Source organism: Carassius auratus, chromosome 50 (assembly GCF_003368295.1).
Source record: "Carassius auratus strain Wakin chromosome 50, ASM336829v1, whole genome shotgun sequence".
NCBI lineage: Eukaryota > Metazoa > Chordata > Actinopteri > Cypriniformes > Cyprinidae > Carassius > Carassius auratus.
The window spans coordinates 1,208,760-1,227,349 of record NC_039292.1 but is presented as its reverse complement, the minus strand read 5'-3'; the positions used below and the strand labels follow the sequence as shown (position 1 = coordinate 1,227,349).

Below are 18,590 nucleotides of genomic sequence, written 5' to 3'. Positions count from 1 at the left end.
AGCGAGAGTCATGTGCGGCGGGATTCTCATGCGCTCAGCTGGATGGACCTTTTTACTCGAAAAAAGGTCCAATCTACTGAACCCATTCTGATCCCGCAGAAAAAACAAACAAACAATCATAGTTTCTTTGGATTCTTTGACTACTCGAAAGAGAATATAGGAACATATAACTTAATTAATGTATGTTCCTTATTGCTATCTGTCTCTAAACTACTCTTTTCTTTATTCAAATTTGATCTAGGCAAACATGGAAACTAATCTTAGTAAAGCACGAAAACTGCATCTCTATACTCATCCTTTTTTTTCATGGTAACCTTAAAATGTTACACTAACCATAGTTTAACTGTGGTATTTGTAGTATATATATCCGATATATATAATAATAAATACATTATGATATATTTATTTATTGTGACATATTTATGGTCTGATCTTTTAAAAATAATGATAAACATATTTGTTTTTTTTGCATTTATCTGTGCATTTATTTAATAGTTTTAATAAAGTTTGAAAAACTTTTTTTTTTATTATTAGATAAATGCACACATAAATTCAAAAAAAGCAAATATGTTTATCATAATTTTTTTTAAAAGACCAGACCATAAATATGTCACAATAAATAAATATATCATAATATATTTATTATGATATATATCGGAGCGTTTCCTTTATTTAATATATCGGAACTATTCCTTTATTTAATAGTTTTCAATACTAAGACCAAAAGATAAGTCCTTTATTGAACTCTAGATTTTTACATTTATAGTACAAGGGGTTAATACATAATTTATACTAATATAAGCAACAGCAATAAAAATAAATGCAATTAATAAACTGAATAATAATACATTAAAATGAGTATAAAAAAGAATGACAAAGCAAACCACTAAAATATGGCACAACTACAAACAAAACTGCAATTTTTTCAGAAATAGTCAAAAATTTACTCATTCTGTTTTCATTATTTCTTTAATTAGTTTTTTTATTTTAATGTTCATTATTTTAATCACATTGATATTGCATACGGAGTACAAACACCTCAGTGACCTCAAGTGGTTTAGCTCCAAACTGCTTTTAAAATCCCTGAAAAATGACAAATATTGAAACCAGACTGAATGGAAATAATTGCTTCATGTATTTTGAACACCTTTGTCTGAATTAAACTGATGCTCTGTACACTCTTAGAAGAAAAGGTTCTATCAGGCGCTATGTATTTGGAATCCCTAAAAGGTTCTATATAGAACCCTTTTTAAGGGTTCAATCAAAAGAAAAAAGTTTTATATGGAACCTTTTAGGTGTTCATTCATGATTAGTTCTTTTGTCTTTTCCGGATTAAATATTTCATATAATTGACAAACATCAAGACCCTAAAATGTAAAAATGTAATTCACATAAAAAAGTCACATACTGAAAAAAGCTCACCCAAAGTGCATAGAACTAGTCATTTATTTATATTAACAAAATTAATTACTATTACTGAAAGAATGCTACTGTAATTTCAAATATTCAAGACTTTAAATGCACAAATCAACCTTAAAACACCAACCATGTATAAAATATCATAAATAATGAAAATAGAGTTTCACCTACATCTACATATTACAAAATAAGTCCATTATAAAATTACATTAATCTATCACTAATAAATAATGCAAATATACAGATTCATCTTAATTCCCATCAAGGTTAGAACAACATCAAGTTCCTCAAAATCACAAATCCATATTAATATAACTCACAATGGAAATATACAGATATAGATGTACTTCAAATCTACAAATTCATATTAATATCACTCATAAAGAATGTGAATACATAGATTAAAATTCAGATCAACATTTCAGAACATCAAGTACTTAAAATCTACAAATTTACATTAATATCACTCATAAAGAATTGTAATTACAGATTCAAATTCAGATCAGCATTTCAGAATAACATCAATCGTCTCATATTTACAGATTTACATTAGCACTATTTACGAAATATCAAAGTATTATGATAATTGATTATACATTTTGAGCATTGGGACAGACAGTTTTTTTTTCTGGCTTCTGGAGAGTTTAAACAGGTATTGCTCAACAAAACTCATCATGTAAGTGATGTGCTTGGGGTATTCCACACTGAATAAGAAATGTTGACTCCCTCCATATTGATGCTGGCTCTTTTTGCGTGGAGGGGGTTTGAAGCTTCATGAAAAACTATAGTAGGAGTTGGCTTTACTGACTCCTGCAAGTTGGAAAAACATATACATTTTTTGTGAAATAACAGAATCTTGCATACTTTCTTCCAAACGATTTGGGATGTGACTGACCATTTTTTACCAGAGTGGAAAGGGCCAATTCACTGGCTAGGTTGCACACGCAACTCACAAACAATCATGACCACAGACACTTCATGATCAATGCAATATTCATTAATAAAATAGCTTGGATAGCATACTGGAAAACTAAAAAGCAACAATGTATCTGTTTTTGATTTAACTAAACTTGCAGCTTGATTATTGAAGAGACACTACACAAATATTATTCACACATGCAGTTTCTCACTTTCTCTTTGTTGTTAATTTAAAGAAAAATGCTATTCCTGATTTAAAGCATGCAGAATGCTAGATCTAAAGGCTGTTTGCTAAAAAAAAGAATTGCATCAGTGATGTTTTGCCTCCACGTCTTTCATTTAAATTGTGCAAATGTTTTTGTGAGAAACTGAGCAGCCCTCTCTCAATTTTAACATCTTTGTATTTCTCCTGATATTACACAAGAACTGTCAATAAGAGTAAAACATTCTTCATTAGAACATTATTCTGCAACAGCAAGACATTTTTATTTAATTTTGTTATCACATTCACAGAGCTACATGCAATCAAGTGATCGTGGTTGTCGATTCTTTAAAACTATCTCAAATATCTGCTCATCACAATGAACGTCACACCGTTTGGAACTCAAGTTCAGATCATTTTCTGATTGAAAAAGTAGATTTTTTCATTAAATTAACTCTTTTAAAAAGAGTACATCTCATTAGATTGTTGATATGTTGGTGTAGTCAGGTTGTCTTTTACGTAGTTCAGCATTTATCACAGTAATGTGCTCCTGAAAACTTAATTGATCTTCTCCAATATTTTCCAGGTTTAATATAATCTGAAAAATGTAGTAAATAACAAAATTCCTATTGTATATCTACAATCTCCTAGCATTACTGGTCTATAACCAAGCAATTTTAAGACATTTTAGTGAAGAAGGATAAAACAGACAAACCTCCTGGGACTGGGTGGAAACCTGATTATCAGTTCACTGGAGTACTGGAAAGTTTGCAGTCTTGCATCTTTTTGTTTGCTGAAATGAGAAAAAGAAAGTTCATATAAGGAAAAATATTTAAAAGTGACATAGCACAAATAACTGAAAATCAATTATCAGTAGAATTAAAGCATTCATTCACCACCAAAAAAAAAAAAATCTGTCACCATTTACTTGTTTACCTTTGTTGTTCCAAACCCACATGACTTTTATTCATGATGTCAAGAATAATAATAAAAACTTGATTTGGCCGTATGTCTCATACTGCAGATTGTATGGCTGTTCTGTTCTGTTTAAAATGTAACAGTTTGCAACAAGCACAACAAAATTTACCGATGTAAGGCAACTTGTGACACTGTCATGGTTCAGGCTCTTTCGTGGTTTAGTGTAAATCCGCTGTAGAAACATTGACAACTTAATTACTAATGGGTTTAAAGCTTATAAACAGTACATTACTTTTAAAAAATATATATTTCTCTGACTTACCACAACAATATTCCCGAGTAATAGTTCGGAGTGGGATCGCAAATCATTTGAATCAGTTCGGGAGTTTGTAGCGGGTTCGCGAATCATTTGAGTCAGATTGGGGATCGCGAATCATTTGAATCAGTTTGGGGATCGCGAATCATTTGAATCAGTTCGCGAGTTCGTAGTGGGTTCGCGAATCGTTTGAGTCAGTTCGGCAGTTCAAAGCAGGTTCGCGAATCATTTGAGTCAGATTGGGGATCGCGAATCATTTGAGTCAGTTTGGGAGTTCGGAGCGGGATCGCGAATCATTTGAATCAGTTCGGGAGTTCAAAGCGGGTTCGCGAATCATTTGCGTCAGTTTGGGGATCGCGAATCATTTGAATCAGTTCGGTAGTTGGTAGCGGGTTCGCGAATCAATTGAGTCAGTTCGGAAGTTCAAAGCGGGTTCGCGAATCTTTTGAGTCAGATTGGGGATCGCGAATCATTTGAGTCAGTTCGGGAGTTCGGAGCGGGATCGCGAATCATCTGAGTCAGTTTGGGGTTCGCGAATCATTTTTGTCAGATTGGGGATCGGGAAATATTTGAGTCAGTTCGGGAGTTCAAAGTGGGTTCGCGAATCATTTGAGTCAGTTTGGGGATCGCGAATCATTTGAATAATTTCGGGAGTTGATAGCAGGATCCCGAATCATTTGAATCAGTTCGGGAGTTCAAAGCACTAAAAAGTGCAGCATCTAGGCTAATGTAAAGTTACATGATGAAGTCATACTAGTGCGTGTGGCGCGTGTGCATTTTGAGTGAGTTCTTTCACTGCATTATTCGGTGTATTCAAATGCATTTATAAATGCATGTGAATGATCACAAAATTCAAGATATGGGGGTTAGAAAATGTATATATTTATATAATTTTATGTAGTTAATCAATGTCACACGAAGAGTGCCATTTCAGTTTTTCTCCAAAAATCAGCATGAATAAAATGTGATATTAAGTTACTACAAACAATAATTTAGTTACAAATACAAAATGTTGCAGAATAATGTAATATATGAATGAATAATAGCCTAAAGAACATTTGTGTCAAAAGGGTTCCTTTTTGTCAAATATAGAACCTTTTTAGCATAAAAGGTTCTTTGGAGTTGAGTAAAGAACCCTATGGTTCTATATAGAACCCCAATGAACACTTTTTTCTAAGAGTGTAGTTTGACTTTGAGAGAGACTTTACCTATCAGTTTGTCTTATAAAGTTGTGCATGTGGATATGAAAGATGATGGATAAGTCTAGTAAAGTAATCGAACAGAATTCTCATTGTCTCATAAGTACATACCGTACAGTACTTAATGGACTTTATTATGGCTTTATGTAGTTAGTTAAAAAATGTAAGCCTTGTAATTATTTATGCTGTAGACTCTATGGTTCATCATTGTTTTGGTCTGAGATGTTACAATTTATGTGTTCTATGTATATGTTATACGATGACATTCAGATATATTTTAAATGTCTAGACCCTTTTGTGCAGTGCATAATGTTAATTGATCTGCGTTTCTTCTGATTTCTGGCTATTATTAAAATGCAGCTGAATAAACTCAAGGCATGTGAGATTATGCTGTATGTACATTACAAGATCAGTGTAAACTACACAATAAACCGACTCTAACAGTGTAGATGTATTAAATTAGTTTAATGTGGTCAGACTCATGTGCAAAATTTGATAATAGCATGCTACATCTTTATAGTTTATGAATATCAATATGCATTAATTATCCGAAATTACATAGTACAATTACTAAAATGCACAAGATCCGAAAAATATTGTGAATTGTGTGAGAGTTTTGTTCCCAGAGAGAAACTTCAGATGCCTGGAGAAAAAAATAATATAAAAACACATTTAAAAACAAACAAACACTAGTAAAATTACTAAAACTTGAAAAAAAAAATAATAATAATTTTATTGGAAAATATAATAACAACGAACAAAACTATAATAACGAACAAAAACAATTGTAACAAAAGAGAAATGTGGAGAAATGTTTGGAGAAATGTGGCATTGCAGCACTTGCTCAGCAATGGATGTGAATGGGTGCCGTCAGAATGAGAGTCCGAGCAGCTGATAAAAACATCACAATAATCCACAGCACTCCAGTCCACCAGTTAATGTCTTGTGAAGTTAAAAGCTGCTTATTTGTAAGAAACAAATCCATCATTGAGACGTTTTTAACTCCAAATGGTCCTCTATCAATAATATTGCTTTCTCCAGTGAAAAAAAGGAGAGAAATATGCTCAGATCAAACATCATTTACAAACAAAAACAGTTGAAAAAAAGGCTCTATTGATAAGCAAGTGCTGGATGGGTGAAATGATCAATATGTTTAAGTAGTTTCTTTTTGTGCAACTTTAAATGAGATGTTTCCACGAGGTGGCGCTGTCGCCTACAGTCTGTGGCCAGATACTGAACGATAGTCTCTCATTCTTGATGTCTAGAAGGTTAAAAGGACAACAAACCCTCTCAGTTCTTCCCAAACGTTGGATCAGCAGAATGTCAGTAAGTTCAGTATGACACAAACACACAGTGACCTTGTATTATCTAGCTGATGCATTTGCTTCTATAGCCTGTATCTGGTTTATTATTTGATTGATCCTCTAGGAGCTGTAGGTCTGTCAGTGCAGTATTGTATTGCATTACAATCCCAGCATGAACACACAGCACAGATACAGCACAGCAGTTCCCTCGCACTCTCTGCCTTAACCCAATATTGCATGCAATATGAAAGCATGTCTTATTAAATATTCTCAGATAAAACAGCCATAATTATTGAAATCAACATCAACTGGCTCCTATCTTATTGTTGTATTAAAATGTTTATTAATGGTAGTGGTACAGCTCAACCTCGTGATGTTTTCGAACCTTAAGTATGAACACAAATGTACACAATATTATGTACATGTCACTCTTTCACACGCATTTACAGTAGATTTCAGTTTTGAAGTGAGTTGAACTCGAGAGAAGAATCAGTCCAATCCAATTCACAAACAAATCGTTCAACAACTGAATTGAATAACCATAAAAAGCTTAAATAAATTAGGCTGAAGTTCTAAAATGAAAATTAAAAAATTAAAGCTAAATAGAAATAAATAATTAATCTGCTAAATGCATAAATGTAAATATATGTATGTATATATGTGTGTTTGTGTGTGGTGTAACAAAGGGGGAAATATATATATATATATATATATTAAAACTTAAACTCAAAGTTTTCCTAAATACAGTAGTATATAAATAGCATAAAAATAATTTTTTCTCCTCTTTAATTTTCATTATATAAGAAAAAAGCAACCAGGATATTTGTAAAAAAAACAAAAAAACAATGGTGTTCCAGAAGAAATAAAGTCTTACAAATTACCATAAACTGAAATAAAATAAGGTAAATTTGAATAAATAAAATGCAAAATACTATAAAAATAAATTAAACCAAAATAGAAATAAAAAAAATTGATGAAAAAATAACAGACTCCCATAACAAAATTTTCCAAAACCTAAATTAAAATTCAAACGAAAAAGCTAATTCTAAATATTTATAGAAATTATTACAGTATATAAATAACATATGGCATAAAATACATGAAACAACATGACAATGATTTTAGGGTCAACTATTCCTTTTAAATACATGATTAGATATATAAGAATGTAAAATATCTATATTATAATATTTGACAGCTCATATTCTCTAGCCATATTAATTTTATTTATCCCATGATTGCACAATGTTGCTTCTGGGCAGGAAGCATTTAAGCAATCATAATAAGAATAACATACAAATAATTTATACAATTGGACTTTTTTTTACAAAACTGAGCTTGTTCTCAAGTTTTTAAAGACTGCTAAGATGCAGTGTGACCAAGAAAAAGCTTTTGATTGGTTTAAATTTGAATTGTTTACAAAAATAAAGTGCTTGTTATCCAGAGTGCATTAGACACTTGGTAACAAATTAAACTCCCCTGAATCAGTAAATCTAGCTTGACACGATCAGAAGAAAGATTTAAAACAGGTGACATTTACAAAACCCTTGAGGTACACTGACTGTTTATAAAGGGCTTGATGACTCTCAATTACAGTTTTATGGGATGATCTGAGAGGTGAAGTGTGAAGAAAGGTCAGTTGTTTTAAGTGCCGTCGATTCTAAATGGCATAATTAATGGCATGACACCATCTCTCTGGCTGTGTTGTTTACTCACAAATAGCTCATTTAAGCCAAGTGCACTATACCTGTAATCCTGGCTGATGTATGAGCATCTCAGAGCCCTAGTGCTTCTTCTCCTGTGGTTCATGCACCTCTTTTCTCTCTTGCACCGTGTTTTTTCTGCTTTGGTGACTGCATGTGTTGTGGCTCAGTGGTAGAGCATTGCATTAGCAGCGCAAAAGGTCATGTGTTCAATTCCCAGGGAACACACATACTGTTAAAAAAAGAAAATAATATATATATATAGCCTGAATGCACTGTAAGTTGCTTTGGATAAAAACGTCTGCTAAATGCTAATTGTTGTTGTGTGAGTAACCAGTCAGTAAGTTAGTAGTAAGTCTCACACAGCTTAAGTACACCGTTTATTTTAAGTCGGACATAATGAAAGCTGAATTAATAAAAACATAGCTCCAAACTATGGAGTGAATGATTCATTAGAACAATTCTAATGGAGTCTCTTTGACTGAATCATTTAAAAGAATCAGTTCGTAAGAGTCATTTGTTCATGAATCAGGTTTTGTTTTTACACATTTACCTTTCTATAGCTTCATCCTAGTGTTATTATTGTTTAATAAAACAAAAATGATTGAAGTAATGTTCATTAACTGAAATAAAATATAAATATTAGATGAAAAATCACACACACACACACACACACACACACACAAACACACACACAAATGAAACCTAAAAAACTAGAAAACTAAAAATTTGAAATTCTATCTACTATAAAGTACTACAATTAATTGAAATAAAAATACATTTAAACAAAACAAATGATTAAACTAAAATTGAAAACATGAAAAATTAACTTAAAAATATTCATAAATGCTACAATAGTAAATAGCACTAAACATGTAACACACAAAGTGCAAGTGGTGAGGATTAATAGAAATGTGTATCGTAAGTGTATTATTTCATGGTCTTTCTCTCTCATCTTATTCAATTCAGACCACAAGCTTGTGAATAAACTAAAACATTTAATTTGCTGAATGGAAACTTGAACTGGTTTGTGAATCATTCTAATTTCGAACTAATTCATTTAATTCTTGACAATACAAAATAATTCCCACTGAACATGCAAGGGCAAATGTTCTCATAATGGTGCACAATAGACCTCTAAGAGCTACAGCGCTGACCTGGGAAATGATTCATTAATATGTATGCAGATTTAGTGAGTGGGAGCTTCACTTCAGTGTTTCACTGAATGCAAAATGAGGGACATTATGTCCTTGACAGCAGTGTCAAAATGTGCCAGACGTTTCCTCAGATTCGACGGCTCTAAAACAATGATATTTGCAGCATCTTCTCTTCTTTTCTTCACGAATCACAGGGCTTTACAGGGTTGCCAGATGTTACATTTTGGTGTGTTACTGATCCAAAGTGTCATATGACTTTAAAAGACATGGAGTGTAGCAACACAAAGTGATTATTTTAAGTGCTTTTGAGTGTTTCGTTCATTGTTTTTGCAGCTGCTTCGTCAGTATTTCTCCTTTTTGTTGTACAATCTCTTCACATTCACACACAAGTCGACTTAAGACGGATAATATGCAGTTAGTCAAAGCAAAAGAGTAATCATGAAGACATTTGTAAGTGAATCATATGAATCTATTAGTCAATAAACCTCCTTTTTTTTCATATGTTCATATTCCTACACAGGATGATATTCACAGCATCTGAGATCAAACGCAGATGGATTTTGTCTTTTTCCCTTCGTAGTTTATTATAAATACATGTATACACGTCATAAATGAGATACGTAACTAATAAAGAGTATGCATGAGTTTTCATGTATTTACAGTACATAGAGTGGTTTATAAAGGACATGCACCATCTATGAAACCATATCATATACCAAGTTAGTCATAAATAGGAACCGATTCTTTCAATATAAGCTCATGTATGGCTAATATTCACATTTATGTATAACAGTGTTTTTATGAGAACTGTTCCCAATCCCGGAGGTCGTTTTAGTCTGCATCTTCGGATGATAGACATTTCTGCCTGGCTTCGTGGTCGTCAAACGTCACTTTCTTATTCCGCTTGGGATCGATCCAGGAGTTTCGGATCACCGTGTTGTTCGGCAGCGGATCCACCTCGATGATGGAAACCACCCGCTTCTTCATTTTACTTTTCAAGACTTTCTGGAACTTCTGCCTGGTGAAGGCGTACAAGAGAGGATGGAAGACCGTGGTGCCGTAGGCCATGACCAGAAAACCCATCCGGAGCTTGACGCTGAGGTCGCTGGGGCCTGCGCTGAGGATCACAGCGTTTAAAATAGTGATGGGAGTCCAGCAGAGGAGGAACGTGGAGATGATGAGCAACGACATGCGGAAAACACGCTTTTGGCGCTCACGGCGTTCCCGGTGGCGCTTGACGGCCCTTCGCAGGGCGATGATCACCGAGACGGACATCCGCATGCCGAGCGGAGCATTTCCACGGTTGCTGCTCTTCGAGCCGTCTGTGATCTCGGGAAGCTGCTGCTCAGACGTAGACATGAGAGAAAAGTTATTTTTTCTTCTAATCTTTTTCTTCTTTTTTTGCGTGGCGTGGAAGCGCGTACCTATACGGATGTTGAGCGCCTGAAGGATCTTCGCGTACGTCACCAACATGATGACGGCAGTCAAACAGAAAATTGGGATTTGGGCCACTAGGTGGTAATAAAGTCCGAGTTCGGTGTAATATTCGTTGACGTGCACAACCACAGTCTGATTGGCTTTGGTGGGCTCCGGTCCCAAGAATCCCACTTCGATAAACGGCACCAAGAAGCTGATAAAGGACAGCACCCAAATGCATCCCAACAGAGCCACCGCTCGTCCCATAGTCAGCACACGATTCGCCGGTTTAACGGAGATGTCATATCGGTCCAAAGTGATAGCTAGCACGTTTGATGCGGTAGCCACACTTGCGAAAGACACGCAGGCTTCGTGGAAGCAGCAGACGAGCACCGTGTCGCCTTGCAGAGACAGCATCAACACCACAGTCGTCAGAGGGATGCAGCAGGTGCACACCAACACGTCGAGCACGTGGAGGTTCATGGTGACGATGTTGCTGACCGAATTGACCAGGTTGGACTTCATGCAATAGAGGGCCAGAACGGTCAGGTTGCTGCTCAGTCCCAAGACGATCTCCAGCATGAGGAATCCCGTCAGGGACACCTGGAAGCTGAGCGGGAACGGGTACGGGACGGCCGGCGTCATGGCGGGACTCACGGACTCGGTGATGTCGAGAACTGTAACGTTACTCATGGTGCTCTCTTCCTCCGTCGCGGGAGGGACGTGCATTATCCTAAAAGGTAAAAACAACAGGACGCACAATCAGAGAAACGTTCGGGAAGACTGCATTGTGTCATTCCGAATTGAATAAAGAATCCGTTAGAATTCCGGTTCGGTTGCTAAATCGGAATTTATGTAGCAAACGGGATGTAGAATTGCCGTTCAGATTTGAATGTGAGAACGAGAAAGACCTTAAAGTCAAATAAATTCATGCAACTGTAATCATTACCTAGAAATTAAAAGTTTGTCATGGAAAATTTCAAATATCTTGAATGTAACGTTTGAATGTCTTGCAGATAGATAGATAGAACACTGCATTTCCCAGAATGCATTGCTTGTGTGGAATTTCCTTGGAAATAAAATTAACTAAATTCCTTTTATTGTCATTGCAATTCAACTTCCTGTGGGTTGTAGCCAAATTAAATAAAATTCAGACTCATTTACACCAAGTCTGAAGTTTGCATATGCTGTATTCAAACCACTACCATTTATAAACTTCTGTACATCTTACATGTTCATTATTTTCATTTCTTAATGGTTTGCTCCATTTGCACAGAATTTGACAGCTTTTCAACAAGGATCAGTTCAGAAAATGCACAAAAACGTCTGTAGATTCCCTTGGGCCTGCTAATGGCTTTACATTTGATGTTTGCATGCACGTTGACTAATAATGCATTGGCCATTCTGTGTTGGGCGCTGCTATGAATAAACACACTTTAGCTTTTATTTTTGTCCACAATGCATTTTCATTTGTTGTGCAGCGATGGATTGCTCCATTAGCAAATGTGACTGTCTTTATTGCTGTTTCATTCATCACGTAAAGGGAGAATTTAAAAAGAGAGAGGGTCGTTAAGATAATAAGTATGAACCTGGCTTTTGTAATTCACATCAAATGTAGATGGATGCATCAAGATGGAAACAGAGCTAATAAATCATTGTGTTTTGATTAAGACTGTAGTGGAACCAAATGGAAACTGTAATGACTTCATGAGCTAAAACACAACATCTCACAGATCATCAAGTCTTTGGACGTCCTTGATGACTAATGACAACTGTCCAGTAATTATTAAACACATTTGTTGACTTACTCTTCCCTTTCTCAGTCTCGGGAGTCAGCGATTGAGTCTGGAAGGGGTACAAGTTGTACATCAGCCCCATGCATGGCCTTTCAAGGAAGTATTCTGCACGTCTTAATCCTCGTAATCCAGGCGATTTTCTCGCTTAATGGTCAGGGAAGAGGCGAGGGATTCAGAGAACAACTGTCCATTTCTCTTAACCAATCTGACGACTGAAAACAATAGTTTTGATTTAATATTATATCCACGCTAGGGTTAAGAAGTTGATCTCCCTTAGTACCATCGAAGAAATCCAGTAACCTGGTCCCATAATGTTGCTTCAATGCTGATGCATTCCCGTTATTGCATTTTTATGGGCCGTACAAGGTGATAAATCCATTTTGAATTGCGTTTGCTGATTTGCATGAGCCAAAGAAGGTCACAGAAATGTTTAGGTCGGCATGAGGGAGTGGTGCATTCTGGGTGTCTGAAGTATTTCCTGTCCTCTCATAGAAGGAAACCTTTAGGCCACATCGTCAACATTGTCCGAAGCACGTGTTTAAAACGTGGTGTGCATGGCAATGTCTTCACCTGGGAAATCGACTTTAGCGAACATCCTCACAGACGCAATGCTAACGCATGTCTTCCTGAAAGTTGGGGTAAGATGGGCCTCAATTGCACTTTGGAAGCAGTTTTCTTCAGCTCTTTAATCCTACAATCCTGCCAAGAAAAAAAGCAATACGTATTGATAAGTGAACAATCAATTATTCATTAAGCCTGCATCCAATCCATCATCAAGTAAGGACTTCCATGTGTTATCCATTCATCTTTCCCGAGTGGTCCGCGGAAATGCACAAGCTCTGGTCTTGCTTAACGTCCATGTAAAGGACATCTGTGAATCTGTAGGGATTGATGGATGGGCCCGTGCATCTTGGAAACAATCTACAAACACTCATTTCCAAAACAATGCCTTTTAGGGAGGGTAGCGCAAGCAACATGTGTTGTTTTGTGTCTGTACTTTCTCACATCGTTTTTCAGTCAACGGCCATGCGAGAATACGGCTCGATCACGTGTAACGAGGCGGTCGTGTTCCAGCCGTGAATCAGATTTTACACTGTAAATTTTTCCCAGATGTTACTTACAGTCAAGCAGACGCTGACAAATTGGGAGAAGGCGTAAACAGAATCGATTGGGCTTTGGGGGCAAAATTTGTCAGCGGAGACGTGGATCAATACACTGAAGTCAGATTGTTGTTTGCAGGCGGCAAGTTAATCACGAAATGTAGATTTATTTATTTATTTAAATCAAACTGGGTTTTCAGTGACAAATTCTTCTACTTTCCGTTCCTTCTATCTTGATTCTTTGGTTGCATTCTTGCAAAAAGCATCTTTTCCCCCTCTTTATTTATCTGAGTTTGATTTACTGACACTGGTGTTCCCCAGGGAGCCATATATCTGCTGTCTTCTAAGTTTTTACATCTGCTCCTCTGGATTATAACTGTTTGGGTTTATATCCATGCATACTTGTTCAATCACATTTTATTGCCAAAGTTATTGGATATCGCCCGCTTACCTTCGCGCTCATCTGTCATGCAACGTGGAGTAGCTACAGCTTCACCAAAGCATCATCTGAGATCCACAAGTGCATCTTCTGCACACTTTTGCAGCCGTTGCATGTCAGCGTGTGAGAATGAATCAAATGCTGTCCGTGCAAGCTGTCAACAGAGTGAAGCAGACGTCCTCTGAGTTTGATCTACTGTCCTGCTGAGTGTTTCCTTCTGTGATCACACACGCTCTCTTCAAACTGTGTTGCATTGACGTGTTGCTGTTGCACCTCCTCATCCTTGCTTGTCCCTCTCTCTCTCTCTCTCTCTCGTTCACTTGTTCTCTATCTTAGTCTCCCTCTCTCACTCACTGCGGTGGTTTTGCAGTGTGGCTCCCTGCTTTGATTGGTTTGTCGTAATGGGGTTAACCCTTTCCTCCCCAGAGAGCGGGGATGCACTCTTCCTTGTCTTTTCTTCTTCCCTCCATCCTGAGGTGGCTTGGCTGCATCTGTCAACCCCTGCGGAGATGCTTCGGGCTCTATTTAAACACTGAGTCAGAGTTGCATGCTTTCATTCATTTTTAATGCTGTGATGAAAATGGATATGAGTCTACTGGGAAAAGGACACAAAAAGAGTGTGGCTGTGTTCCAAACCAATTGAGATGCCTATGTAGGCAACATTTTATGATGCACGGGTAGTTTTTAGAGACTCTTGATTCTATGGTACCTCATAACGGAGAAGGCAGTCCCAGAATGCATTGCTATGAGCTGGGGGGAAAAAATTATCGATGCAAATTATAAAAGTGATTTGTTCAATGGAAAGTACTTATACTATTTAGACATGAACTGATATAAAAAATACTAGCTGATACCTATAGATAGATAAGGTTGTTTGAAAAAAATTATATCTACATGCAATATTTTACATAAATATGTACTAACATGATTATATTGATCATTTCCAATATAAAAATACTGCAAAAAAAATGTAGATATATACAAAAAAGTCTAATTATATTGTTTTCATATTCAATCTTTCATAAAATGTTCTGCAAAAGTAATCTAAATGTATAATTTGAGGAAATACACAAATACATATCTAATAAGATCGTCAGCCATTAACCAATCATGTGTCCGTAATAAAAATAAAATAGTTCAGGCTAATTAAACGCACACGATTGTACTCAATATTTGTGTGCTATATAGTGTATTTTTAGATCTCATTAGCAGCATGTTAAATGTTAATTACTGAAATCATTTGATTCTCATGTTGACTTGTATGCTATTTGTATGATGTAAGAGTTGCTGCTTATGTAGAGCAAGTTGTTCACTTTGGAGATTTTGTTTGTAGCCATCTGTGTAGGCAGCTCATAGCTTTAGGAACGGAGCATGTGTGTTTGATTGATATGATGGGAACGTTAGTGTGTGTGTAATATATAGAGCGATTGTGATTGATAGTTTCAATTAAAGCGGGCTGTCAGCTGGCAGAAGGAGAAGTCTTTCTCAATACATTTGGTTTGGCTCATTTGGCAGGTGTCTAAAGTGACAGTCTCTACAAGAACGTGTGTGTGTGTGTGTGTGTGTGTGTGTGTGAAGCACCTGTTGGTGTGTAGCTCTCCACACGGTCTGATTCTGAACTGCACATGTATTATTAAGTGGTAAACAGCCTTCTATAGACACAGCGGCAGTGCTGCTGAAAACTTTTCACTAAAGACAGGCTCGATATTTCAGCTGCCATTAATATTTCAGCACGCGTTCCCAGCAGCCTTCCAACACTGCAGAGTAATATTCTGTTATTCCTTACCATTTTTCTCTGATGGCTTTAGAGGGGAAAGACGCTAGCACACTGTGAATAAAAATGCATGATGGATATTATAAATAACTCTTTTGATTGCCATATATATATATATATATATATTGTTCCTCCTTCTGCAGTCATGTGTCTCATTACAAGTGTGTTCAAATAAAAAAACAGACAGATGAAGCCTGTGCAAAGAAATAAGACATGCAATTTTACAAATATGTTCACTTGCTTTTATTAAAAATGTTTTTTTTAAGTAGGCGGTACCATGGTACAGTGATGTATCACATAGGAATACAATGGCACATTTAGTTATTATGGTATTTTAAGGTATTTAAAAAGTAACATGTTTTTACCATGGGGTAAATCCAAAAAGGTCAAAGAAATTTAATTTACCTTGTTGATATTATAGTATTTTCATTGGCTCACGTCCAAATCATTATACAACTATGGCACCACATCTAAAATGCCATTATTATATTCGTACTAAGGTATTTTTTTACGGTATCCTAAGGTTAACCACCATTCAATATTATTGCAATTTAAAATACTGTTTGAATATATTTTAAATGTAATTTATTCCTGTGAAGCTCCGCTGTATTTTCAGCATCATTCCTCCAGTCTCCAGTGTCACATGATCTTCAGAAATCATTGTGATATGATGACTTCATGCTCAAGAAACGCATTATTATCAGTGTTAAAAACTGAAAATATTGTATGTGTATTGTAATACTATGTTTCAGATGGTTTTTGATGAATAGAATGTTCAAAAGAACAGGAAATGCTTTTATGTTTCAAATTCTACCAGTTATTTTTGTAGAAAATTCCAAGGTACTTTTACGTAAACCTGGTTTCTCTTATGCAACATATCTGTAAGTCATATTATTATTAATATAAATGAACATTTTGGCTTCGGTGTAGCTTCATTTAATCAAAGGTAAAAGTCATTCTGCATTATTTGAATGTTTATTGTTGCATTTAGCCTCATTTTCTTTCAACCTTTCTACCTGTTAATAGTTTCCATTGCCATTAATAAATGTGTTAATTCTGTGACATTACAGTACATTCATTGTCCAATATACTTTATTGCATGTAAATTATCAATCTTATTATTCATAAATGATTTCTGAAGACTGGAGTAACGATGCTGAAAATTCAGCGTTGCATCACTGGAATAAATGTAAAATGTATTCAAATAGAAAACAGTTATATGAAATTGTAGTAATGTATCATTTTTATTGTATTTTTATCAAATAAATGCAGCATTTTTGATCATAAGAGACTTCTTATGCACATATAAAACAATGCAAAACTACATTAAACTGTAAAATCAGTTCGCCGCTTTGCAAAAAAAAGCCAGTCTTGTTGCTTCAGTGCTAAATGTTCATCTCTGTGCAATCAAGAAATAATAATTGGTGGTGGGGCTCCGCTAATGTGCATTTATAAGCCCTTTCGTGTTTAACCAAACAAATCACTCATATTTGTTAGCATTTATGACGCTCTAAATCTGATTTGTGTGCAGTACTCTGTAGCCTGAAGTGATTCATCTTTGTTGTAGATGCTTGTAAATTTGATAATATTGCCAGTGAGGCAAGACCGTTTCGTCTGTGTGTAACAGTGACACTCTCTTGCTCTTTTCCCCCTCGATGTCTCTTATTAGCATGTTATGAGATTAGCATACTTTAGTGTTCAGTGTCATCTCTAGTCCTCTGTGATGTCTGACTAATTGGTTACATTAATTAGTGCTGGTGGTGAGGTCATAATGATCATATTTATGAGATTTACATGTCATAAAACTGTGTCAGTCGAACAATCATGATGGAAGTTAGTTATTATCGGTTGTAATAGTGAATGTTGACCTCACATTCAGTTTGCATTTTATGTGCTGTTGAAGAAGAATGAATATAATAGTGATTCAGCTAAGGTGGTGGATTTGAAATGACTTTTCTCTTAATTTCCACACTTAATTTGCATCCTTTTCTCTTCCTTTTTTTGGATTGATGCTTAAAAAGCTTGATGCACTTGTCAGTAATTGTCAAAAACAGAGAAGGAAATATTAAATTGCCCAACAAAAATGCCTTGCATTAGGACTTCTGAGTTTAAAAATGTGAACTTCCCAAAGAGGACTTGAATGCAGCACTATTCTGGTGAAAATGGAGAACCGATCATACCAGAAATCATACTGTCATTATGTTGCAATTTAATTAAATCGATGCAATTTCAGTTCAGTAGACAAAGTAAATGTGCTTCATCTGATGTCAACAGAGATGCAGATTTTCTTAGTTATGCCGATAGCTAGGTACTAGGTTTTGGTTAATGCACTGATATTTAAATGCATTTATAAATTAAATGGCACGTCCTTTATATTCCAGTATACAGTGGACAAAAGGAGCCCGTGCAGCGTTACTCCTGGACTTCCTGTTGGAGTTGCATGTTTACATTAGCTGGTCAGCGTGAGAAAGGACAGAATCTCCAGAGGACACAATGTTCATCTTCCTCGGTCAAAGATGCACAAGAAAAACTGCTGTCATGCATAAAAAAACAAACAAACCTGGGGCTCTCCACAATCACTGGAACAGTTTTACAAGAGCTCGGTTGTGAAACTTCTACTTCTACCTACACTGACAGACAGCATGCTAATGAAATGATTCGAAACACTCATGGAGATGAGATTGCTCTTGATTACTTTACTCTCAGTTAATGCAATTGTCTAAAATGTGCAGTCTACTAGATTACCTGAAGAAGTGAAGAAACAGCTCAAATGAATCATCGATGGCCTGAGGGTGAGTACATTTTCAGCAGTTTTGGGTGAAACATTCAATTAAAATGTTACCAACAGCTCACAAACGTTCGGAAAACACAGCCAAGAAGTTCATAAATGCATGGATATTAAGATTATTTTTTGATTGAACAGACTCAT

The 18,590-nt window shown here is 35.7% G+C and overlaps 1 protein-coding gene across 1 annotated transcript; it reads right to left on the bottom strand.

Moving 5' to 3' along the window:
* Window positions 1–8,891: 8,891 nt before the first annotated feature.
* Window positions 8,892–14,356, bottom strand: LOC113066577 (probable G-protein coupled receptor 22). Its single transcript, XM_026238478.1, has 3 exons — window positions 13,900–14,356; window positions 12,361–13,047; window positions 8,892–11,285 (listed from the first exon to the last, which is right to left on the bottom strand). Exon 3 carries the CDS (start codon window positions 11,279–11,281, stop codon window positions 9,968–9,970), a length of 1,314 nt encoding a protein of 437 aa, XP_026094263.1. The 5' UTR covers window positions 11,282–11,285; window positions 12,361–13,047; window positions 13,900–14,356; the 3' UTR covers window positions 8,892–9,967.
* Between the last annotated feature and the right edge of the window lie 4,234 nt (window positions 14,357–18,590).